Raw genomic sequence first — 26,146 nt, forward strand, 5'->3', positions numbered from 1 at the left:
GTTTGACCTATAATAACCTCTAACAAAGACTTATATGGGCCTCATTACTTCATGCTTTACCTTCAAATAATGCATTAGCGTATGTTCTCAAAGGCTGCTGCTGGATTAAATTATTTTTTGTGTTTTAGTTTTTGAAGACTACATAGTAAATCACAGAAACATAGAACAAAGACTACTGCATTCAAAAAAAGTAAATGAAGTGTTGTTGACAGGCCCTGTGATAACTATTGGATCAAAGCTTTTTAGTTTAATATTACCCAAAGCTCTTGGTGAGAGAATTTAAGGGCCACAGAGGTTTGAGATCTCAATCTTTGATGGAGGTGGAAATGTAACCAGGTCAGCACAACCTGGAGGTTTAATGCTTATCTCTGTGTGTGTAGACTATTGGAGAAAAAAAAACAACTGTTTTCTTAATACAATATTTAAAAGCTGGGACTTTTTAGTTTAGTTTAGTGTAGATTCATGAAAATGTTTGATGCAATCACATTCTAGAAAAAGTGAATGAAAAAGTGAGGTTGAGAGGGAGAACAAGAGGAGATAAAATGAGCAGAAAAGGGGAACAGGTCAAGATGACACTGTTCAGCATACCCGACCTGATACAGGCAAGCAGGCGGAAAAACATCACGACCCACTGTAGGAAGGGAACAAAATTTACAAATATTTTTCTGTGTACTCCATACTGTAATGTTAATTTGGCGTTTTGGACGGAGAAGTAATTTATTTAAGATTAAACGTGTATTCCTTTTTAGTTTCACGGTAACAGCGTCATTCTAAATTATTTTCTCATGATTTTGTAGACAAGCTGGAGACACATATTAGTGTTATAAAAACATGATAAAGTGTATTTTACATAATATGGATTGCTGTCTTTGTCTGCCTATCCACCATTTTGGATTGTGATGAAACATCTCAACAATTCTTTGACATTTCACCCTGAAAATAAATTTAAAGCACAGAATAACCCAAGGATAAATTATAACAACTTTGCTGATCCAGTTGCACCAGCAGTCCATACATTTAATATCTCCTGTAAAACATCAACCTAAAGGATACAACCCTTTAATGAGACACTTATCACACCCACACAATATAATACTGACTTTTACTGAACTTTTTAAAATAAAATATATCAGAATGGGGACTTCAAAACTTTCACACAATGGGTCTCTTTGTTTAATTTTAACAGTATTCTTCTTTGTAGTTGTAAAACCTACAAGATTTATTGAATTATGTCAGAGTACTTGTAAATATAGATATGTGTATTATTTTCTTCGGAGCACTTTATCAGTTTTGGTGTACTATTGTTATAGTATGTCATTGTTATAGACTTCTGATGTGTTCAAGGGTTGAAATCTGGAAGTAAAAATTAATAATGGTATGGCATCATATCATTTTCTATTATTGCGTATGTCTATCATGGACTTTAGGATATGTGTACAGAGTTCAAAAATGGTCTAAGCCAACACCAGGAGTGATTTAAGGCAGACAGCCAGGACACCAGCTTGGAGCATATTTGCACTATGTAAAATAAATTAATAATTGTTGTGAATAAATTATAATCAGAGCTATAATGTCTCATCACATTATTTTTTATCTACAATACTCTAAGATCATGAAAAACAATAATTGGGCAGAAGTCCAACATCACTCTCTTTTAGCACTAGAGGGCGCTGCAGTATCAGGAACACATTTCTATGATTTTGGGGGCTTTTGCAGTGTGGTGTGCCCTGTTGCTTGTCCAAACTGCCCGTGCACTTTTTATCTTACGAGTATATACTGTTTTTTGTCTGAGACTCACCTGCTCAGTGCAGCTCAACCTTAAGTAGCCAGCAAGCCTTCAGCCAGGCTCTTTTGGTTTTTTACTTTTTGCCTTGTAGTGGTTTCTCTTTTTGCCTGCAATTTTCATTAAACACCATAACTTGTTTTTTAGTGCCTGTCAGCTGCTCCAGTGGTCCAAACTCTGTACCTTGCCATAACATCCTCTCTCTCTTTGAATTCAACTTGCTTACAGTCATGCAATAGGACATTAAGTGAAATTAGGCAAACAATTCCCATAGTCGAATCCTATAATAATTCTACTAACAAGTTTCCCCGTCTTAATAATATCCCTTTGTTTTGTTGCAGTACACCAGCCATAGTCAATGTTGTAGTTACTTAACTCTGCCTGATGTTGGCAGTGTAGATCCAGATGTGGACATAACAACTGGTCATCAACAGGTCAAATACAGAATGCACTCAATCACATGGAAGAACACACACTGATGGTTAATTTTTTATTTTGAACACTGGACATTATACAATATAAATCAGTAAAGGTTGACTTTACAGTTAACAAGTTTAAATAACATCAAAACCCTCAAAGAAATTATGTATAACATCAAAACCCTCAAAGAAATTATGTTGTATTGAAATAGAAAAAACATGAATTCGAGAACATAGAATCTAATCTTTTACATTTACTTTTAGCACAAGGAGACAGCACCTCTTAAAGGTCACATATTATAGTTTAAGTAATTCTCCAAGCTCCTAACCCCCACTTTCCACATAGTCCGTGCGCCTAATCCTTCAGCGCCATGGATTTTCCTCCATCGGATGACGCGTGCAACTGGATCAATTTCTGGAACGTGAGCGCAGCCATGAGCAGCTGTGCGTTTTCAGTAAAGTGCAGTTTGCTTGTCTACGGAAGGCCAAAACACACAGAAAAAGTGTGGACTAGGCCTCCAACACAAGTCGTCTGTGTTCGACCACGCCCCTCTAGAAGGGCTTGGAATGCTTTGGCTTTCTTGCACCATGCCCGATTGTTTGCGATGAAAAAGCAGATTAGGAGGGCAGAACAAACCCTTAACCTCGGAAGTGTCAGCTATCTGGGGGAGGGGTTACTGCCCCTTGTGATGTCATGAAGGGGAAATCTCCAGACGGCCTGATTGAGCACACATTTTCTGAAAAGTGGAGAAGGCAAAAGACGATGAGGATGGACTTTTCCCATGATTAGGTTTTTTTTAGACAGACTAGGGACACATATTAGTGTATTAGTGTAAACATGGTGTATTTTGCTTAATATGTGACCTTTAAGCCTCTCTTTCCCCCAAAACTGGGATGGAAAGATTAGTTTCAGAAATGGCCAATGTGTGGGAGAAGCGTGTTTTTCAATAACAGTGTAAACCAGAATTTCACCTCAGAGATGAATAAAGTATGAATAAAAAACATTTCTCAAGGGTTTAGTATTCTGAATTTTTGACGATTTTAAAAAGTAGAGCTGTACTTTACGTTTTATACAAATCAATTTAAGTTGTTGCAGTTTTAGTTTACATGTACAAATATTGTTAACCATTGAAATAAGCCTCTCAAAGTGAAGACAAATAATCTTGTTTGGTGTGGCAACATTTAAACATAGGCTATATACACATAAAAATAAGAGTATCAGGTGACCCCTATCTCAAACAGCCTTATTAAAAAAAAACAAAAAAAACTCCTAGTCCACTCATGTTGAACATGAGAACATTACACTCCCAGAATGTAGGCCTGTTCGTGGTACCTACAGTCTCTAAATGTACTATGGGAGGTAGAGAATTCAGCTAGCAGGCCCCTCTCCTCTACCAGTCAGGCTCCGGGAGGCTAACACCCTCTTTACTTTTAAGAATAGGCTTTATATTTTCATTTTTGATACAGCTTATAGTTAGGGCTGGGACAGGTATAGACCAGCTCCCAGTTAGTTGCTATAGGCTTAGACTACCGGGGGAACAAGTCATCTTCAGCCCAACACAACACAGAAGGCTGTTTATCACAAGCCTGCTTTGCTCCAGATTCCTGCCTTTGAAGTTTTTGTTTGCCGCTGTAACTTTGCTAAATGTCGCCTTTACTTGATTTTTGTGAAGTGAGATAAGCATTTGTTATGAATCGGCGCCACACAAATAAAGATTGATTGATTGAGTGGACTAGGAGACAAAACTGCAAACACGAACTTTCAGAATTTTCAATACTTTATAAAGAACTTTTAAATTAAATCTGAACACTGGATAAGATCTTAAATGTTATTCCATAGACTCGTTGCAGCAAAAAGTTATCTCTCTGTGTATATAAATCAACACACATTTCCATTATACTGCTTATATTTAATAGTTATATTATTATGAAGTTAGCGTAATAGTCAGTTATTATCTGTATCAATGTGTTCACAAGATGTCTATGCTTCAAAAATATTGCTCTTATATTCTGTGAAGTGAACATGGCATGTTCTTTATTGTCCATATGTGTACATGTGTGTGGGTGTGGAAGTATGTACATTATAAATAAAGTCATAGCAACAGAGGAAAGTTGGTTTAGAACATTAGTTACATCAAAAAAATGTTAGAAACACTGAAAATGTGGGATAAGATAATACCCAGACAAATCTACTCAGATTGATTTATAAAGAATGCAACTCGCTCTCTCTCTTTCACACGCACACATCAAGAGGCAACCTCCGGTCTTGAAAAATGAAGGTAATGTGGAAGTGAAAAATCCTGCAGTTTGTTAAGTGTCTGCTTGAGGCTGGCTCCAGGAACACCGGAAGTCACATACACACCACAGCCAAAAAACAGTTTTTACAGCATAAATAAACAACAGCCTGGTACAAATCACAAAATAGGTCTGATTAGTTATTGTCATCACTGGCACACACTGTACGGGGGTGAATTTTTTGTAAACGGCTCTATTTTGAAAACGATACGTGGTTATACTGACATGATTGACAAGTGGGTGTGATGTAACGGTTCGTCAAGAGGCTTAAAACCCGCCTCAGCTCCAGCTCTCAGCCTGTCGTTAGGTTGACTGAAAGTTAGGGTGAGACAGGATTTCCAGCATGGCGGCTGCTGCTGATGAGCCTTCAGAGCCCCCTGCCGCAGCAGATGGATGACGTCACTCAGGCTTCGTCCATTAATATTTACAGTCTATGGTACACATGCATAATTATACCCCCTCTCCCCAGCGCGCACACACACACACGCACAAGTCTACGAGTGGCAGCAGCCAGCAGTCCTCATTTCTTTGTCAACGTACTCCTGCAGTTGGAAATTTGGCTCATCAGGTTCCTTCATGGTTCTGTGCTTCAGTTCTCTGAGAAAGAAACAGAGACTCGGTAAAGTACGGTGGCTGGGAAGTGCAAAACAAACATATAAAGTGTGAAACAATTTTACAAAGCTTGAGACAAATCTACATTAGGATTTTTTTTTTTACTTGAATAATCTCGATTTATCTAATGGGACGGGGATTCTTACTGTGCTTATACTCACTTGGCCACTGCAGTGAAGGCCAGCTCCACATTCAGTCCAGACCGAGCACTAGTCTCCATGAATGGCACGCCAAACTCCTGCACAGCGAGACATTGAAAATCTGTTTTTAAGTGCATGTGTTTGTGATAGTTCAGTGAACATGAAAATCTGGTTTGCATTAAACAAAATGCTAAAAACAGCATGATCTTAATGAGTAATAGACCCTATATAATACTGAAGTCAACCCATGAAATTTTGTCACTCAAGGACCAAGTTACTTAAGGGGAAGAAACACATGTTGTAGTTTTGTGTTGTGGAATATATAAATTACATTCCCTGCTGCATAACAAGGTGATTAGTACATTTTGTGTTAGCTAACCAGCTAGCTAGCCTGCGAGGGAAACTGTCTGTTTCGCATAAGGCGCCAAGAGTAGGGAGACACCGTCATGGTAACAGCGAGCTCCACCAATCAGAGCTATCTCTGTAAAACTTCTTGGGTAGTGTAGTTCTTTTCTCCAATATCGAGAATAAACTTTGTTTTTTCTTAAAATGATGTGGATATCATACGAATATGTCTCCTACAGGAACACAAACCATCATGTCACACTCTGGTAGCTCGTGGTAAGTCTACCTTGGATGGTTATGACATTATGGCTAATAATCAAATCCATATGGAGATAAATTAATAGTTTGTTTTTTTTTAATTCTGGAACCACACTGTTGAGCCCTATAACTCTTACACTCTTCTCAGAGATATTCTAAACAAAACGGCCTGAAAATCAAGTTGGCCTCCGTCCTTATGCCATGAATATTTTATACACAAATCCTGTCCAACAAATAGTAGCTAAATTTGTGGATTTTAAGGATGGCTGCATGGTAAGATTAAAAATAGAAAAGTCCTTCGCACATCTATTTCACAGGACATGTACGTAGGAGAGTATCAAAAACGCAAAGGTAGTCTCCCGCTTACTGTCGAACTTTAAAGCAAACATTTATTGGCAACGTTTCGGTACTAGACCTTAATGATGTTTGTAAGACAGTATGCGGGGGATTTGCTGTACGGATGGTAAGTTTAACCACAAAATCATTGTTAGCTTGTGTGCCAAAATTCTTGTGCAAATGATTAAACTCACTTTTGCCAGTTTCTCTCCCTCCTCTCGCTTCACCACCCTATCATGTGTTGAGTCAGCCTAGAAAACATCAGACACAAAATATCAAGTCAGAAGCTGTGGCCTGTCCACACAGTACCTGTAGAGTGAGTATTCACTGAACTTTGTGGTCCATATTTGAAATCACTACTATACATTTACAGAATACATTTCGATATCTGCCATGTATTTTGTCTGATTACTGTCTGCTTTGACATTCTTTGTTATTTTTTGGTTTCTATGTTCATAACCAACTCTTGTACAAACTAAATATTAAATGATAGATGAATCAGAATTGTGTACAAATATTGAAAAGGGTTTGAAAAAGATGCCTTATTGACTGCTTTTTTGTTTAACTGGAGGCATGAAAAATTCATAATAACTAGAGCCTGTGTTTCTTGTTATATGTGCTGATATTTTGAGATTTATTCACCAGTCAAATAGCATTTTATTCGAGTTTCATTGTATCAAACTAGCAGTTCTCTTTCACCAGCAGAGTGTGCTGTTTGGATTACAACAAGCATTATTACTCTCCAGAGTGTCAAGCGGTATCATATGTGTCTATCTATATCTTTCTCTACAGATCAAACACAGATCAAAGAAAGATATCGGTCAATACATCAGTATGAGATTTGTTTTTCTCCCCGATATCGCTATCGGCCCCAAAGACCGCTATCGGCCCCAAAGATCCCATATCGGTCAGGCTCTAATAATAAGTGTCAAACAAAACACATACCATTTAATCTCCTTAAACACTTGCTAGAAGAGACTTGCCTTTTTAGCAACACGTGTTAAATTTAGAGCACTTCAATCTTGTTACTTTAAGCAATCATGCTTAAAATCTCATCTGATAAAATAATAAGTTACTACTCAGTAGACAATGTGTGTCACATGTAGCCTACACTAAGTATATTTCTCCTCTGGCTCCCACCACACCACCCTCCATGACTTTCATTCTCTCCCTCTGAGTCCATCTGTCCATCAGTCTCCTAGTGTTGGCAATAAGCTCTCACCTTGTTGCCCAGCAGCATGACGACAACATCCTGCTGAGTAAACTCGTGGATCTCTGTCAGCCATGCCTGGAGATGCCAATAAAACAGAAAGAAGGAGAGGTGAAGAAATATACAACCTTGGGAGGGAAAACAGAAAAGAAAGTACAGAGGAGATAGACATGATGAAGGGTTGACAGAGGAGATGGATAGTTCCACAGAGAACAAAAAAAAAGAGATTTAGACAAAAGATTAATTCAATGTTTACTGGCTTCAGTTCATGTTGTCCTCTCATCCTTTTATCCTCCTCTTGCATCTCTCCACCAATCTTTTCCCATTACAGCTCGGATGTCAGATTGCTTTTTGTTACCTGACCCAGTTATAAAGTACTCCGTGTCTCTGGGGTCTTTGATACTATGATACTCTATGCACTTGTTATTATTTGGACATCTTGTTGTCTGGTCTCTGTAGACAAACATGAAAACAGAAGCCGGTGTTTCAAACGGTCTTTACGAAAAATTTGTAGCAATGGTCAATGTAAGGCAATGTTACTAAGCAACTTTGAAATTGGCAAACACAAGATGATTAATGTAGTTTAAAAACATAAAGATATGGAGAGATGGGGTCCTACCAGTTCTTACAAGTATATCACAGGATGTTCTTTGATGTCAAATCATATCTTCTAATTTCTTCCTAAATTCTTAAAATGATTGCCAAACGTTGTGGCAACCTCAAAGCAACTCTTTAACTATACACATCTGAGCCAGTGAGGATGACCGACTAACAGAATGACACTGCAGTCCACTGGTTTAAGGTGCAGCTGCAGCGAAATCTGTGAAGCAGAAAGTGATCAATTATGACATGCTTGAAAACAAATGTTTATGGGTAGATGGCACACTTTATTTGTGCACAATGGGAACAATACAATATTCACCCTATTCAAAAATCAAACCCATTTACAATATTCTGCAAAGCCCATAGAAATTAATTGGAAATTCCTGTGTAGGGCAAAAAAAAGAACACTGAACTTAATAATGAAAATATTCAGCTCTCCTAATGGACATTTTTACTCATGAATATTCATTTTCTATCTCAGAGCATAATGGGAGAGTTGGGTGTGTTCTTTTATGACTTAAATAATTTAAAGGTCACATATTATCCTCTTTTTCAACCTGTTAAATAAGTCTCAGAGCTCTCAAAAACATGTCTGTGAAGATTCTTGCCAAAAATCCACTCTGATTCTGTATTTGATCATGCCTATAAACTCCTCTATTTCAGCCCTGCTCAGAACAGACTGTTTCTGTGTCTGTAGCTTTAAATGCAAATAAGCTGTGTCTGACCACGCCCCTCTAGAAGGGCTTGGGTGGCTCAGGCTTTCTTGTTCCATGCCCAATCATTTAAGGTGAGAAGGCAGACTCAAAGGGTGGAACAAACACCTAGCTGTGGGAGTGTCACCCACCTGGGGGATGGGGTTACTGCCCTTTGTGATGTCATGAAGGGAAAATCTCCGAACGGCCTGTTTGAGCACACATTTTCTGAAAAGTGGAGCAGACTAAAGATGGAGAGGATGGACTTTTCTCATAATTTGAGGGATTGTAGACATATTAGTGCTAGAAAAACATGGTAAAGTGTATTTTTCATATTTTGTGACCTTTAAAGTTAGGGCTGCACGGATGCATCGGTTCAACATCGGTATCTGCCGATATCGGCCCTGTTGACAGACATTGGCCCATAAGCAAATAATGTGGCATGAGCCGATGTCAGTAGCCGACGTTTATTTGTTGTGCCAAATCAATTTAATGCTGGTATATAGTGCACCTAACTACTTATTCAGAGATTACTTTTTCGATTGAGTAGATGACGTCACCTGTTGGAAAAACATTAGAAGAAGTCATGAAACATACATCCGTGTTGGTATCAGCCCTGATTTTTCCAATCATTGCATCTCTAATTTAAAGTAATATGTGAAATCTCTAAGTTGTTGATATTAAAAAGGTTTCTCAATTGATATGTGTTTGAGCAGTCTAAACATGTGTTATATGAACAAATACAGTCTTTCTTAATACTGGTCTTACTCCAAGGGGTTGTGAAAACAGTTGTTAATCAAGCCGGGTGACTTTGTGTCCACTAAAGGCTAGGCGAAGGTTAAGATGATGGCTCTTTTTTGTTATTGGTATTGGTTTGAGGAAGTTGTGGTTAAATGGGTGGGTTGCCGGGTGGGGACACACACAGAGTGTGAACTTAAGAAAGACAGTGAGAGGAAGAGATTAGTCCACACTTGTTGGGAGTGAGAGATCAACGCAATACAGCAGGTAAACAATGTTTTATATTTTACATCTTGGACAGAAAAGTATTCACTGTAAACATGTTTTTGGTTAAAAGGATCAACATTTTCTTACGTTTTTCATTATTTAATTTAAGGTTTGGAATGTGTCAATTATTTATTGGATCCTGTTATTAGAAAGTTTAACAGTTTGCATGTTTTATTATCTGTTCATTCAAACCAACAAGCTGATTTATATAATCAGAGCTAGAATACCACATTTTCCAGAAGATCAAATGACACAATCCTACAAATGAAAAGCTATTTTCAACTTTTAGTATAGTGCAATTTAATGTGCTTAGTGGTTTTACTTCTAAAGCCTTGCTAACTTTGTAAATGCTGTGACTGTGTACATGTGACTGTAAAAATTGGAAAGCAAACTATGCTAACTTCTGTTTGGCGTTTATTTGTCTTTGAATTAACGTCTTCTCTGCCATGAAAATGAAAAAAAAAACAGATGTAGGGTTAGGGTTTAAATCTATATTGAAACCCTTTAAAAATGTCACATGGTTGATGGGTGTAACTGTTGCAGCATGTAATCTCAGTAGGATGAAGACACTGTTTGTGAAACATGTACTATATTGAAGAAGTTCCGTTGGGCGTCTTCTGTTCCTCTTTCAAAACGTACGTTTCCTAACCCTCTTTGAACCCACCCTCTAACTGTCTACATTTCTTCTAACTTCTCCTTTTTATGTTCAACAGACCCGACCAATACTGAGGACTCTCCTATTCTCAGGCAAAATGAAAAAAGGTGCCACTGTTTGCCAAACACACGCCAATTCTGGCTCTGACAACCGTTTCCTGATAAGATCAAAAGAGATTTGTGCTAAGACTGCGAGTCTCACAAAACAGAACTACAAGAACAAGCAAAAAGCTGGTTATCTCATGACACACAGCCAGGAGCACAAAGAGCACACTTTCTTAAAAGTGCCCCCCTCCGGTTCAACCGTGCGTTCTGATCAGAGGAGGAGCTCAGCAGACTTCAGCAAGAGTTCTCAGATTGTTGATGTGGAGAAGAAAAAGAAGGAACCCCAGCCCCCTCAGCGAGGAGTGTCTCTCCTCAGACCTCATACAGCATCTCATTCTTCATCCAAACGTTACTCTTGCCCTGCCATTGGGGGCTTAAGCTCACCGACTCGTCCTTCCTCGTCCTCCTCCTCCTTGTCCTCCTCCTCCTCCTCCTCCTCCTCCTCCTCATCCTCCTCATCCTCTTCCTCCTCCACTACTCCTGTCCAGACTTCTGTCATCACCGGCCGTGATCCTCTAGGCTGGAAGTTGCGCCCAAAGTCCAGTTCCTCCTCTCCTAGGGCTCACACTAATAGACTGTCTCTGCAGATTCCACTCCCTGTCATCTATCCTTCCCCCGGATCAAATCCTACATCTTACACTCAGTCAGACAAGTCTTTGAATCCAGCTCCCTCTCCTAAGACCCAATCTCCACTCAGACCCAAACCATTCCATCACCACCACCACCACCACTCTGAATCCTCAGCCTTTCTGACCCCGGGTCCTGTGGTGACAATTGAGGACCTCAGGGCCCTTCATCTCCACGCGGTCTCCAATTCTTATGAATCTGATGATGTTTTCAGTGAAGGCCACGACGAACAAGAACTGAAGATGACCCCTCAGTCGTGTAAAATACCACCACCTGTTCCGGACAAAACTTCCATGGCAAGACAAGTCGCACAGCTGATTGCTCATTCGCGCCAACGGTCCAGGATTTGTTCAGTTTAAGACAATTTGGGCAAGGTGTTAAAGACAAAGCCTCAATATCCTCAGCAGACTGAGGACAAAAATATTGGAAGAAAAAGATCTGAACAATGACTGGTTGCAAATACTGCAGGAGAAGCCGAGATCAAACACAACATTGTCATGCAAGTTTGAAGATGAGATAGTTGCAGATTCCTCGGTGCCTTTTACCCTGATTAGCTTTTTATTGATCTCAGCCACTGTGCGCTGTGAGGAGAGGAGTGGCTTAACAGTGACAGTCAATGGTAACAACATTTTCTCTGCGTCAGCAAGGCGCTGTGTGGATTCCACCTGCAGCAAGGAGACGTCAAATGCAAGCTTCCCTGGCTGATGAGAGAGGAGAATCGATTCTTCTTCTACCTAAAACACCATTAACCAACAGGAATGATTTGACTGGTTACATCGTGTAACATTATGTCCTCAGTATGAAATTTGAAAGTGTATTTGCTTATTAAATAACTAAAATGTTCAGTTTAAAGATTGTATATGCTGTGACTTGTATGAGGAAATAGATAGTTTGGGGGTTCGATTCAAGTTTGATACCCTGCTAAAATATAAATAAAAATTCACTAAAATATTATTGGAAGTTAAAGCATCACAAGCTGGAAAGTCCTGGATTCATCTAGACTATTTGTTTTACCAGTGATATCCGCTAATTTCACTAAAGAGTTCTGTCATTAAAAAAACATTTGACTGCATATAAATATATATATATATATATATATGTACATATATGTACATATATGTGTGTGTGTGTGTGTGTGTGTGTGTGTGTGTGTGTGTGTGTGTGTGTGGCAGGCAGATTATTTGTTTACTAATTGTATATTCCTGCAAGAAACCAGCACCTGAGTACGTATGTACCCTGTTGGTCGTTCTCTCTCTCTCATATATATTTCCATATATACAGTACATGTAAAATATATCTATAAGGGCTGTCAAATGCTTACAATTTTTAATCCTGATTAATCGCTACATTTCAATAGTTAATCATGAATAATCACATTTATGTCATTTATGTTTTGCATGTTTGAAATTATGTTATTTTGTATTTTAGAGTAAAAATTGTTAGGCTTTTATTTTGAATCTATGTACTGTCTTAAGCTGAGAGTGTGTTACTCGCTGTTTGAATTTAACATTGCTTTTATTTTGAAATAAAGTAAGGACCTTCAGGTAAATAGAAGGTTATGAGATTGAAACTAAATAAAAACAGCTAAAAGTCAAAAAGCTAAATGTTTGATGTCTGAAGGAAGATATTACTTTGGACTTGTCAGCTGAGCTGTCTGAGACTTTTATTTTAAGTGAAATGAGACATTCAGAGATTCAGCAGTGTCGGTCTTTTCCATCACCGTGACTACAGGGAGACACAGAGGAGGCTTATCAACAGTGCGCCTTAAAGGACAAAATTAATGTATTAATTTAAAAATGTCAAACCCTTATTAATCTTGATTAACTTTATATATATATATATATATATATATATATGGAACTTGAATATATGCAATAGTAACTGAATATATTAAATGAATGTCTGAATAAGGTTTATGGAATTAATGTCGGATAATTTTACACCTCAAAAATACAAGATGGCGCCAGTGAAATGAGGACATCAGTTTTTATCTTATATTCAGACCTGCCTTGATTCCCATAATGCCTTGTGCTGGACCGATTGGTACATCTGTTTATGTTGTTGTTCATAGTTAACACAGAAGTGCATGCTACTTATTTTTTGTATTGTCATTATCAGTAATTCATAGGATGTTTTTTACGCAGATAAATGTCAGTTTGTGTAAATCTGTAGTTTCACATCGTAACTGAGGGGAACATTATGTTTCAAGCCGACAGTTGTCCTTTGCACACAAAGTTTATTCTTCTGGTTTTGGATTAAGTCAGGATTAAATCATCATTTTAGTGATTTTCTATTTTTGCTTCTTGGTGGAGGTACTCTTACGAGCCACCTGCAGTACCCATGGGTTCACACTTTGGGAAGCACTTTTCTACAGCAAAGGAAATGTGTAAGTGTAGGCAAAATAATGAGCAAAATGTGGAGTCAACAGAGAAACTTGGTTAGAGTCAGTTTTCAAATCTGGGTTTGGTCCGCTGAGATGAGCGTAGAGAGATCTGCAGTGTTGGCCTGAAGCACCGCTGCAGGCTGGTGAATTCAGTTACTTCAGAGATTTCATCATACAGAGACCCCACACCCATGTACCTATTCCCATCTTAGGCTGTTACGTCACGCATTTCACTGAAATACAGTAAATGGAGGTAAAGTTCTGATTACATCTGTGGTGATTTTATTTCTGACTTGTATTTCTATATGTTAACCAACCGCTCACAATCCAGGGTCAGCTTGTAGAGCAAGTTCAGTTTTTTTAAATATCTGGGAACAGAGCTTGACACCTGTCTCTCCGTTTCACAACATGCAGATTCTGTGTATTAAAAAATAAAGCACAACAGCGCCCCCGTCTGATTAGGAAACTACAGACTTGGCATGTCAACAAACCCATTTTAACTGTGGTTTCCTCATCAGTTTTTGAGTCAGTCCTTACTTTTAATATCTCATCCTGGTACAACTCCCTCACTACCAAACTTAAAATCAAACCCCCCTGTATTGTCAATCAGGCCAGCAAAATAATCGTTTCATCCCAACCTATACCCTCTTTGAACTGTATAACCGCTGCATTTTTTTAATATTGCGGACTGTTGGCTAGAAGCTCCACACCACTGCACAAAGATTATCAAATTAAATTTGACAAGGGCCTGTTCACTCTGCCTTTCAGGGGCCCAGCTATTTCTGTGTGCGAGCCTGTGTGTACAGGTTAGTGATTAAAATACATTCCCTAACCTTTGGGCTTAGAAGTTCAATTTTGTTGCCATGGTTATTGAAACAGGTATTGATCAAATGTGTTCTTCTAATATTATCAAAGTCAAAATGATGGTACCGGGGTAACCTTAAAGGGCACACACTTTCTGGAGCAGATAACATCACACAATGTGTGCAGCGACATATTGTCGACCACATCAAAAAAAGAGACAGCGAATAAAACCATGAGTGACAAATGTACAAGGGGGAAATTGTTTTACAACTTGACCATTTAAATTCAATTTTACCCTTGGAGTTCAGAATAATTATTCAATCATTGGAATAATAACAATAAACTAAAAAGACAGGTGGGTGCATGCTACCTGTCCGCCAGACATAAACACAGTTAATATTAGCCATCAAGTCTTGGCCAATTTTGTGTTGTTGGTTGTCGGTAGGGCTCAGAATATTTTGTTAATTAGGTTTCTCATTTATTTTATTTGGTTCAAACGTACAGTAGCTCCAAAGACACGTCCCTATACCTAACCTCAAGGATCAAAGACTTCTGGATTAATAGCATACATGAATGGACCAGAGATGGAAGTTGAACAGGAACGTGAAGAGTAAAAAAAGAACAGAGGTCTCAGGAGGCTTAATCAGATGGTTGGATGCTGTCTGCCTCTGAGGAGGAAAGACAAGAGAAAGATGAAAAGACATGAAATGAGGAGATCTATAGATCCCTCATGGGTGAGGAGAGCAGAGGAAGCACAACAGATGGTAACTGTCATATTTTAAAGTTTGACAACATTTTCTTTTAGAGTCTTATGATGCTGCTGATGTGGAGGGCTCTGTATTCTTCCATGGTCCTCCTCCTTTAAAATGAACATGCCCAGCAACAAATACATGTCCCCAATTTGAATATGAACCGGGGGAAAGCCTTGGGTGCAGTCTTTAAAAGTCTGAATGTGTAAATTGTTAATTGGTTGGATTGTTGGGCTAGAGAGACATGGGAGAGGAGATAACAAGGTGGTGGAGGAATAAGGGAAAAAAAACTGAAGTATTGGCAGAAACAGGAAGTCAGAGAGCAGGAGGTGAAGGTGAAGGAATAGAGAGGCACATACAAAGTATTAAGGGTCATGGCCACAGGTATGGAGCTTGGAAGAGAAGCGAATAGCAAAATAAAAAGCCTTGTAGAGAAAATAAGGGAGTGGGGGATGTGCTTGACATGTCTTTATAATTCACATGCTCTCCAGCCTTCACCCTAAGGCTCTGCAGCTACTGGATTCTCACCAGGAGGAAATGTGTTTGTGGTGATACAATAGCCTTGACTGCACATGCATTCGCTGAGATCATATGTACCACACACAGTCATCTGGCTTTGAGCTCAAATGCCTAATCTCAAACCTTTCTGATTTGGCTAAATGTCTTTGCTTCATTCTATCACATGAGAAGCTAAAACATGCCCGTATTCAAACCGTGATTAACATTTAAATTCTGATTGCGACATACTGTGTGTGCATCTTGATCTGTGGAAGTCTTAAAGACGACACAACACAAAAGTTTCACAAATCCACCAGTGAGAGAATTTGGATCTTAGAACAGGTAATAATCCACTAAAACAAAAAAAATCCCAGAAAACGGCATTAAAATCTTTACTTTATTCAACATCGATAGATTGTTCAGAGAGTTCCTTTTTAGCAGCTAGTTTGAACTTCTTACAAATTATCTAGAAAACTGCAGAAAAAAAGGCAACTGTAATTGAATACTAAAATTATTTTCAAACGTTACTGTACAAGTCAAATGGTACACTAAGGATACCAAAAGGACTTGGAACAGTGCAGACCGCCAAATTGTTTGTAAAGGAAATAGTTATTACTTAAGCTTCAGAGGTGGACAAAGGCAGTCAGATGTATGTGAACAGTGATGCTACATGGCAAAAGGACTTGGACATGATTCTCTTCTGAATAATCAAGGAACTTTCACACTACACATCTCATTTAAGCATTTACAACAAATTCCCGCCCTAATAGCAGACATTACCGCCGCCGGCAGCAGCCTGGGGTTCAGTGTCTTGCCCAAGGACTCTTACTGTAGACGCGTGACGGCAGAAGCTGCAGGGATCAAATCCCCAACCTTTGGTTCAGTGACGGCCGACTCTAACCACTGAGGCGGATGTTCCTCAATGTATCCCCAACATTCATGCATCCCCTTGTTTTATTTTGAAATATCAGTTGGAAGCAGCTTCATCATACATAATTGTGACGGCCCTCTCGCCAGTAGGGTCTGCTATTGTGTTTTTGCCCTTCAGTCTCCCAGGTGTAGGCTATTTAAGATCGGGCAGTCATACTCGCGCTCTCTCTCATCCCCCCTCAGCGTCGCACCGTCACCACAGCTGTTAAATTTTACACCATACAACATGCCGCTCCCACCACAGACGACACACTGATGAACGGACAAACACACCTCATCCTCTTTGTATATGGATATTATTTTTGGTATTTTGTAATAAACTTTACACTGTTTAGTTTAAACCGTGCGTTTCCTTGTCGTGACAAATTGGGGGCTCGTCAGAGGTCAAATATATTAAAACAATCTTCTCAAACACATCTAAAAACACACCACTGCAGCTTTGGAAAGAACACATTTACTAGTGTACAGCTCCACCTTTGAAAATGTTACACAATGACATTATTTTTTCAAAAAGTGTGAGGGGGCCGACATACTAACGAGCACAAATTGTCTTTGTAGGTGTGTGTTTTGGTGTTGCAGCAGGTTGTAGCTAAGCACTTTGCTGAACAGGTGTGCTCTCTCTCTCTCTCTCTCTCTCTCTCTCTCTCTCTCTCTCTCTCTCTCTCTCTCTCTCTCTCTCTCTCTCTCTCACACTAAAAAAACTACAGCCCATACTGATTACTCATCACACTTACACATGCACATAGAAACACTATCAGACCAGCCCCCCCACTGAGTCTGCATCTGCTCAGGAGCATGAGCGCTATTTTCTGCACATGCAAAAAGGCGTACTTCCTGTTGCATGTCTTGTTTACATACTGTGCAAAAGATAAGGTTAGTTACTCGTTGACAGCTAATTTAGCTCACTTTTTAGCTCGTTAGTTTTCTTGCCCAGTTCTATGCAAACAAGAATGATGGCAACCAGCTGTTTAGAAAAAAAAATCTAATGTAATGTAATGTAATGTAATTCTTTTGTTTGATGACACATTTTCCTAATGGCTACACTCAGCTCTTAAATCTTCCCTGCGCTGATCAAAGGTGAGTAATGCAAACTACAGAGTGGCACCTAATAAAAGAAGAGATGGTTGAAAATCACAGTTAAGGTTGAGAGACACGCTGGGACTACAAAGAGATGGGCCCATTTGGGGGAAAATAGCTGTAATCTACCCTCCTATGCTCTTCACACTTCCCTTCATGTGTTACCACTGGCATACTCCTTGCTTATTTAATAAGGCAGTTTTTTCTTACCACTGTTAACTTTTGCTGCTTTGTTAAAGTGCTCATGATGGATAGGCCGGATCTTTGTCATAAAGTAATAAGTAAGGTCTTTTACCTGCTTTATGTAACATAACAATGAGTAAGGTCTTTTACCTGCTCTTTTGTAATGTTAACAGACAAAGAGTAAGGTATTTTACCTGCTTTTTGTAAAGTGTCTCGAGATAACACTTGTTATGAGTTGACGCTATACAAATAACAATTGATTAATTGATTGATCAGAAAAACTGCTTTTTTCAATAAATGATTTTTTTACATACTGTATTAACCCCTGAGGGGAAATTCTGGTTCACACTCTGTAATTAAGAGACATGCTTCCTACACACACAGGCCTGAAATACACACATGCACAAACAGAACCTGTGGACATGTATTAGTGGAGAGATGTCAGAGTGGAGCTGCTTCACAGGGAGCGTTCCTGAGCTGTTGGGAGGTTTGGTGCCTTGCTCAAGTACTCGGGATGTGCAGATACTTTGAGAACTTTTACCTGCACATGTTCAGTAGAATAGAGGCTTTCCATTACACCTTCATTACTTTCACTAAGATCACTATGACTATGATTACAAATGATACCCATCATGCAAAAAGGTCATACCTGCGATCTCCTCATTGTCAATATACAACAAAGCGATTCCATTCAATTTTCAGCCCGGGCCATGGTGACAGCAGGCTATGCAAGGTATACTAGACTTCCCTCTCCCAAGGAACATCTTTCCACTTCTCTCAGGGACCAGGAGATGTTCCTTAATCAATTAAAACATACAATACCTCTGGAATGTTCAGGGTCTCTTACTGTACCATTTAGATGTGACTGCAAAACCTCCACATCCAAAGGCCCTGCAGCTATCACAATCACACATGACAAACCATCATTTGACAGTATACTAGGGAGAATCAATTTAATCTCCCTGCATGTCATGTCTTCTTATCAATTTTGCAAGGGAGAGGCAAGCCAGCCATCAGCAGAAATTCACTTCCGCCTCTTTAGTCCACAATTTGATTGATTTGGTGAGGCTTATGACTAGTGAAGGTTAAAAAGGTAAATCAACCTTAAATGTGAGTTATGCATTCAGGCTCTGCACCCTCTCAATGGTTCTGTTCTTTGCCCACATGACTGTGGACAATGTGCCAATTTGGCCTTTTGACCAAATGCTCCAATTCATTCTCACTCATGCACAAATGACACCTTGATAACGGCACTCATTCACTTGGGACTGCAGCTCACTCATAACCTGAAGGCGTGAAATAAATACGTCAATTTGCCAGAAAACTTTTTTAATTGGCTCAAGAAATAAAAAAGTTTAGTGCAGGAAGGAAGCATCGGCAAACAGATCAGTGTGGTTGTTCTTACCCGGATGTTGTCGAAGGATGCTTTGTTAGTGACATCATAGAGAAGAAGGAGAGCTGACGAGACAGAAAGAAAACAAAATTAAAATGCATGACATTGAAATTGTGAGGGCACTCTCTCTTACCTGAGGTTGGAGTCGACTCAGTGCAGAGTCCGGTGTGTTTGTGACTGATTGACCTTGATTAAGCCCAGGTCTGGGGAGCTTATATATACTCTGGGGGTACATCTCAGTTCCCTTAATTGCATCCAAGTGTCCTCCACTTGCCTCCTCCACTTGCATCTTAGTCCCTCCCACCAGAGATTCATGGAGAGATGCAAGGAAACAAAGCAGAGGAGAGAGGAAATGAGGAGATATGTTTTAAGAGACATGAGACGTCCTTTCCTCTTGTTGATAAGTTTCATTGAAGTCCAATCCGCTGCAGCGTCCAATCAATGAGCGATATTCGATAAGGGGGCGTGCCTGTCAGTAAAAAGACTTCCGCAAAGTCAGCTCTCATGTATCCTCGGTCATCCCTCCTCGGACCTCCCTCCTCTCTCCTCGATCCTCTCTCCTCCGTTCAGTTACAAGAGCTTTGGGACGTTCCTTAACATGGCGGGTCTAAAACTACTTCCGGTTCGGCAGAGGAGTGAGGAGCGAGGAGACAGCGTTTAAGAGAACTGAGATGCAGGGTGGCTCTCCAGTGCTCTGTGCTGACTCATTATCTCACCTCCACAGGTAATAGGAGCTTCTCCCTGTGTTTCTGCCTTAGTCTGTGTTTGCATAAACACAAACAAAGAACTTTCTATGTTTTCCATTGCCAGTCAGTGTATAACTAGGGGTGCTGGGTAGTTTAGGCTGTGAAGGCATCCCTGGCAGCCTTCAGGGCTCCTGGACAATTTAGCTTTGAGTCAGCTGGTGGTTTGGCAGCGGTGGTTTGGTTCATCATTTCCGGTGCATTATTTAGTTTAGAAGGTTGTTTGGCTCTATATCATTTCTTTGTGTTTTCACCCTCTATCAATCTATCGCTTGCAATTTTTTTGTGGTCTGTTATTGCTTTTTTTTTCAAGCCCAGCTCAAAGCAAAAGGACAAATTAACTTGGGATGGACACAAGGCAATATTTATTATCATAAAGCTTAACTTTTAAATCTGCTCTACATGTACATATAGTAACTGAAGTAATACAATACAGTGATTGGGAGGTTGGCCATCATTTCATACAATATCAAATAAAAGATACCAAAACAGTTTCTTGCTTATAAATGGGACACTCTGTAGTTTGAATCCTTATTACTTCCACCTGCACACAGCTGCAGTAGGATAATAATGACCTTAGATGTGATTTGGCACAACTTGAGGGTGTGCTGTATAAAGTTCTGTGTGACTGAAAAAGTCATTACACCTACGAAGGCAATTGGAGCTCATTATTTCTGCTGGATCAAACTTCACATGGAAGAATGAGCCGAAAGGTAATTATCTCCACATAGCACCTCTCCTCCTCCTACTGCATGTAATCCCAGCAGCCACCTTCACCTTACTTACATCTCATGCCTCATGCATTATCCTTCACTTCATCTGACTGCTGTGTACACCACCTTTTCCCCCTCCTCTCCAAGGCCAATCAATCCTTCAGCCATGCCCGCGTTCTCAAACAATCTCCACCCTCTATTTGTTTATTCCAGCCAGGCGAGTCCGTGAAGGATTTTGAATGTTTTGTAATCATTGTTAGCAAGGCCTGACTCTCTCAAACTTCAAAAACAGAGAAGGTTGAGAGGACAATGGGAGTAGTTAAGAAAAAGGGAGAGACGTACGATGTGTCTTTCAAGGTAATTTCCTCTCCCGTGGCGCCTGTGTGTATCAGCCAACAGAAGGCAGAGTAAAAAACAGGGAGATGCTTTCCTTCACCCTCACCTAATCCAATTATCCAGAAGACAGAGGAGCCAGAAAACGTTCTCACAGCAGTAGAGACGCAGAGTTAAGAGAACACAGAGTTTTATCACATGGTGGTTGCAAAGTCCAATAAATAAAAAACATAACAAAAAAAAGGAGAGCTGAAGGGAGGAGTAAGACACAGAATCCCAAACAGGGATGTGTTCGATATTGCCAAGTTATCCATTAAGAGCGCGACACATCCATCATCTCTCTGCATCAATAATTATTGGCTGACCTTGGCTGCTCTCCTTACTTTGACTTTAAGTCACTTTAGGAATGCCCAGCAAATGCATCGTCCAGCAAAGCCCCGTTGGGGACTTATTATTGTTCACTGTTAAATGTCGATTTTTGCAAAACTGTGATCCTCAAATCAGACAGTCCATAAGTAATTCACTAACACACACACAGCATCGAACAGTTGAAATGTTTTTTTGATGGGCTGAGAGAACAGAGAGTCAGGACAGACTGAAAGGGAACATCCACTAAACACCAACAGCATATGAATTATTACATTACACCTGCAGATCAATGGGACTCAGGAAGCACAGTACACTTGTTTGTATTTGCTGGAACATAATACCAACTACAACCAATATATATTTACCTTCATATAAAAAAAAAAAACATGATTTAGCCTATACTCCACACTACAGTCAATAGCATGTTAACAAAATGTGCTGCTCTGACAACCCCACTACACACAACTGTAAACAACATGTATCATCTACTGTAGGTTTTATTCCTCCACACATTGCTGGTCATGACCTCGCAGACCAAATGTTGTCAAGTCCTACTGGCTTTGACCTGAAATGAAAGTCTAGCCAGCAGTAAGGTGTGTGGGAATGATTTCCTGTTAGATCATTGCATTCATCATTGGTATGTGTTTTTCTGTCATAGGCAATATGTCCATCAATACAACACAATGGACACATAGGAGAAGCTATAAGTGGCCACATCTATACACTGTCATTACCATTACACACTATAAATGCTGCAATAATATTTCCACCCTTCTATGACTACAACATACAGCATCTGATTAAAAGCCACAGTGTGTTTCTGTTATGTGAGTAGGGATGTGTGTAATATGTTACTGATAAGTATGTTTTAAGGCATGCTGCTGCCCTGCAAATGTTGGAAAAAACGAGAGTGGGCTTTGTGAGTCCCCTTCTTTCCATTTTCTTCATTTTCATGGAATGAAGAAAATGAAGAAAAAAAACATTTTCATTTCCAGAGGCAATTTTCATTTCTACCTCTTCTTTCTTTAAGCATCACCATGGGACCCCATTCCATGGTTTCCATATTTGAAATTGTTGGATAAATATAAGTGATAACTTGTAAAGAAATGGTATTAGTACCCTCCCCGTGCCTGCGTGGGTTCTCTCCGCATACTTTGGCTTCCTGCCACAGTCCAAAGACATGCTCGTTAGGTTAATTGCTGTCTCTAAAATTGCACGTAGGTGTGAATGTGACTGTGATTTACAGCTGGGATCAGTTCTTGCCCCCCGCAGCCCTGAAAAGGAAAAAGCAGTATAGATAATGAATGGATGGCATCTCTATACCTTTATTCTTTGTGGCCAATTTTGCAACTTTTAAGTGAATATTTAGGGGAAAATCAAATGAGTCGAGTTCATTATGTATGGACAGTAAGTTCAATAAAGACTTCATGCACGCAGATGCCCAAGTAAAGCCTCAAAGATTCCTTTCACAGCAACCTCGCTAACCCGTTTTAGATGCAGAAGCTAGCAAAGTTTGTGATGTGTGTGTGTGTGTGTTAGAAAAGACACACAAAGGTCTTGATGATGGATCGCACTGCTACAGGGTGGAGCAATACCCTAAATGCCATGTTTTTCACTTGATGTTTCCTAAGCTTTTCTATGTCCATGTATTTGTATTCTAATGCTGTATGTGCTGCTGTGATGAAAACATCAATTCTGAATTAGTAAACTTTTTTGCTGAGCATATGTGTTCAGCAGAATATGTTAATGTGTGTGTGTGTGTGTGTGTGTGTGTGTGTGTGTGTGTGTGTGTGTCTGTTTTCCACAACACCTGTTCATTTAGGATGGCCCGAGGCAGCTGTCTACTCGGTGTGCTGGCTCGAGATATAACTGCGTCACATGGACACACTCACTTATGAACACACACTCAAGATTAGCTCATAGCTGTACCATTTCCTTAAGGCGGGCTAATTCTCTTTCTCACACACGTGCACAAGCACACAGACACACATGTACACCCACATATCTAAAAAGCACCTGCCAATTTAGAGATTATTCTAAACAAACCAATATAGAAAAAAAACAAGAAACCAGAAGTTGACAGGCCGCCATTTAAACGCAACAGCCAACACCCAACAGCTTCAACAGCTGTGGGTTTTGTATTGATATGCACCACACACACCGAATAGCGCAGTCAGAACCACTCTATTGACACTTCCCAGAGTAACATAGCAACCAGCCAACAGGATGCACACACTGCCTCCAGTGGCAACACTGTACACAACAGTACTTACCGTTACAGGTTTGAATGTGAACTGTCCTGAAAAGTGAACATTTGTCTACTTTTAACATGATTTTCTACGTTACTTTACCTTTTACAACAATGTAAAGGAGTTCAGGAAGAACCTGTGGAGTTCTCTGAAGCTCTAACAGTTGGGACAAAATTTAACTTTGGGGAAAAACGGGGAATGTACGCAACCCATCGAGTGAGAGCGGACACTTTACATACACTCACTGTGCAGAGGACTGAGATATTCTTTAGAGGTGGATCGAGAAACAAATAAGAAAGTTAAAAGTAATTTCTGTCCTCTCTGAGTGATCTGTAGATGGTAATTTAGTCGTCCATCATCAGGCGATTAATGAAATGATCTCTTATAAAGTTCCTCTATTAGCGAGCATAATAAGAGCTGTATGTAATCATTACAGACCAGCTGCATAAGCAAAAATAAAAATAAAATGTGCTGAATGAATATCTATAGAAATGTATTTTACATTGAGATGCTACCACAGTAATGGTGCCACCACAAGATGGCAGCGCCCACAAACCGGCCATAGGAATTAGGCTAGTCTTTAGAGACTGCATACATTTCTTCATTTATAATAAAGAAAATCTGCAAAAAAATTGTGCGATTTGCAATGTAAATCAGTAAGTCAAACACTTTTGTAATATCTGGAGGAAATGAAAGTAAGAGTTAAGTAATTCATAATGAAACGAGCTCAAACAGACAAACAGGTGAATCTTACCGTTAGCATCACGATAGTAAGCGTGTGTGACGCTCCGGAAACGTTCCTGTCCAGCAGTGTCCCAAATCTACAAAGACAGAAACAAGAGAATATCTTCAACATCATCTATACTGAAAATAATCACAACGTTGAACATCTGTGAGGATTTCTGCATCTCAGAAAAGAAAGCACAAAGGAGTGTTTATTGATTTAGTAGTTTGTGCTGAGAATAAAAAAATATATCAGTGAAGTGGCTTAACATACATTTGTTCTATAACTGTTCACACTTCACAATGAACAGATTGCCATTAAATGGATTATTTTTCTGTTTGGTAAAAAAAAGACTAGTAAAATGATGAATAAAGCCCGGCTCAGACAGCAGGATAATCAGGCCAATTCTTCCTTCCCGACAATCACGGGGTCGCTCCCGACTCAAGGCTGCTCAGAACCGATTATCTGCCCAGATCTTCTTGTGAGCAGCACAAAGATCCAATCTAACGTCCCTGATCTGCTCGGCAATCGTCAGGGGTGCCCTGATTTATTTCAAACATGTTTGAATATTAAATCTTGATGATTACGTCGTGACAGAGTCTGGCAGAAGTCGTGTGTGACTATCACAGAGAGAGACGAGGCAGGACAGTAATAAGTGAACTGTAGTGGCGACCGGCTGCAGGAGGCAACCCGCACAGGTGCACTTGACAACTGTCATGCTCATAGTTACAATCTTACCTCCAGCTCTTACTGAAGAATACACAACCCACGCGTCTCCTCAGACATTTATTCAACCAAAACATTTTTGATGCCTCTCTACACAAAGCATTATAATCGCATATTTAACCACCGGCTCCATTGTTTACGTGAGGTGGTGCGTTCCTCTTTCAGGTACGATCATCTTAAGGAAATCCTGTAATATGCTATGTGATGTGCCAAGGTTTTTTAATGTCTTGTAGTGTGAAGATTTTTGAGATCGTGGAGAAGAATATCTGTAAGGATTCTCCTAAGGCGTGAGACGCTGCCCGACTTCAAAATCGGGAAGGATTTTAAAACTCCTGCAGTGTGAAGCCAGGCTGAAGACGTTAAAGCCACAGTGGGACCCATTATATTATACATTTCTAATCTTACAATTCTGTGTCAAAGTTTAAAAGTGCATACATGCCTGGCACTTTCAAAAACCATCCAGAAATATTCATCCACAGGATTAAAAATAACGCTGTGTAATTGAGTTTGAAAACTCATCAGACAGTATCTCTGCTGATTTTGACCAACGAGAATTCATCAGCGCTGCCGTCTGTCTCTTGCTGATAACTTCCAGGTTTGCTAATCTGATGTAAAGTCTGTTATCCCCTCTAGTGCCTTCCGTCAGGCAGAGCAGCAGACTAATTGACTGATAGAGATTAACAAAGGCCTCATTAAGTCATCGCTTGGGCTCCTTTGCTGTTCCATGACAGACAATTAAAAGTAATGGGAGTTATTTACAACATGGGAAACTATTGCAGTGTTTGTTTTTTTCATTTAAAGGAACATACACATCGGCAAATAACTTAGACTCCCAACCATTCAACTGTGCAAACGTTTGAAAACAAGGAAAGTGTGCATTGTTGATCTTACCTGCAGTTTGACCTTCACCGCATCAATGCCCATTACTTTATTCTGAAAGACAAAAGAAAAGAAAGACAAGACATGAACAACACACCTTTTCGAAAACAAGTAGAATAAATAATGGTACACAGGGCTGCAGAGCAGGGATGTCCGTTTCTAAAAGGAATAGGTAAAGGGAGATGTGGTCTTTAATTAGCCTATATATTTATTTTGTGACCAGTATGTTCCATAAAGGTTTGGCATAAGACAAAAGGTCTTGTTTTATCACTATGATATCAGGACCCTCAACGATCTATGGCTCCACAC

The 26,146-nt window shown here is 39.7% G+C and overlaps 1 protein-coding gene and 1 long non-coding RNA gene across 2 annotated transcripts in view; one reads left to right on the top strand and one right to left on the bottom strand.

Moving 5' to 3' along the window:
- Window positions 1-2,259: 2,259 nt before the first annotated feature.
- Window positions 2,260-26,146, bottom strand: part of LOC109994828 (ras-related protein Rab-26-like) — a 44,714-nt gene continuing 20,827 nt past the window's right edge. Inside the window, exons 3-9 of the mRNA XM_065949919.1 lie at window positions 25,850-25,891; window positions 24,263-24,329; window positions 19,114-19,166; window positions 7,411-7,476; window positions 6,383-6,439; window positions 5,271-5,347; window positions 2,260-5,094 (exon numbers count right to left, since the gene is read on the bottom strand). Coding sequence (XP_065805991.1) covers window positions 4,992-5,094; window positions 5,271-5,347; window positions 6,383-6,439; window positions 7,411-7,476; window positions 19,114-19,166; window positions 24,263-24,329; window positions 25,850-25,891 — 465 coding nt within the window. The 3' untranslated portion in view covers window positions 2,260-4,991. The remainder of the gene's footprint in view (window positions 5,095-5,270; window positions 5,348-6,382; window positions 6,440-7,410; window positions 7,477-19,113; window positions 19,167-24,262; window positions 24,330-25,849; window positions 25,892-26,146) is intronic.
- On the top strand, window positions 9,651-11,596 carry LOC109994827 (uncharacterized). Its single transcript, XR_010664940.1, has 2 exons — window positions 9,651-9,698; window positions 10,412-11,596. It is a non-coding gene; the product is annotated as an uncharacterized lncRNA (long non-coding RNA).

Source organism: Labrus bergylta, chromosome 21, assembly GCF_963930695.1.
Source record: "Labrus bergylta chromosome 21, fLabBer1.1, whole genome shotgun sequence".
NCBI classification, from domain to species: Eukaryota; Metazoa; Chordata; class Actinopteri; order Labriformes; family Labridae; genus Labrus; species Labrus bergylta.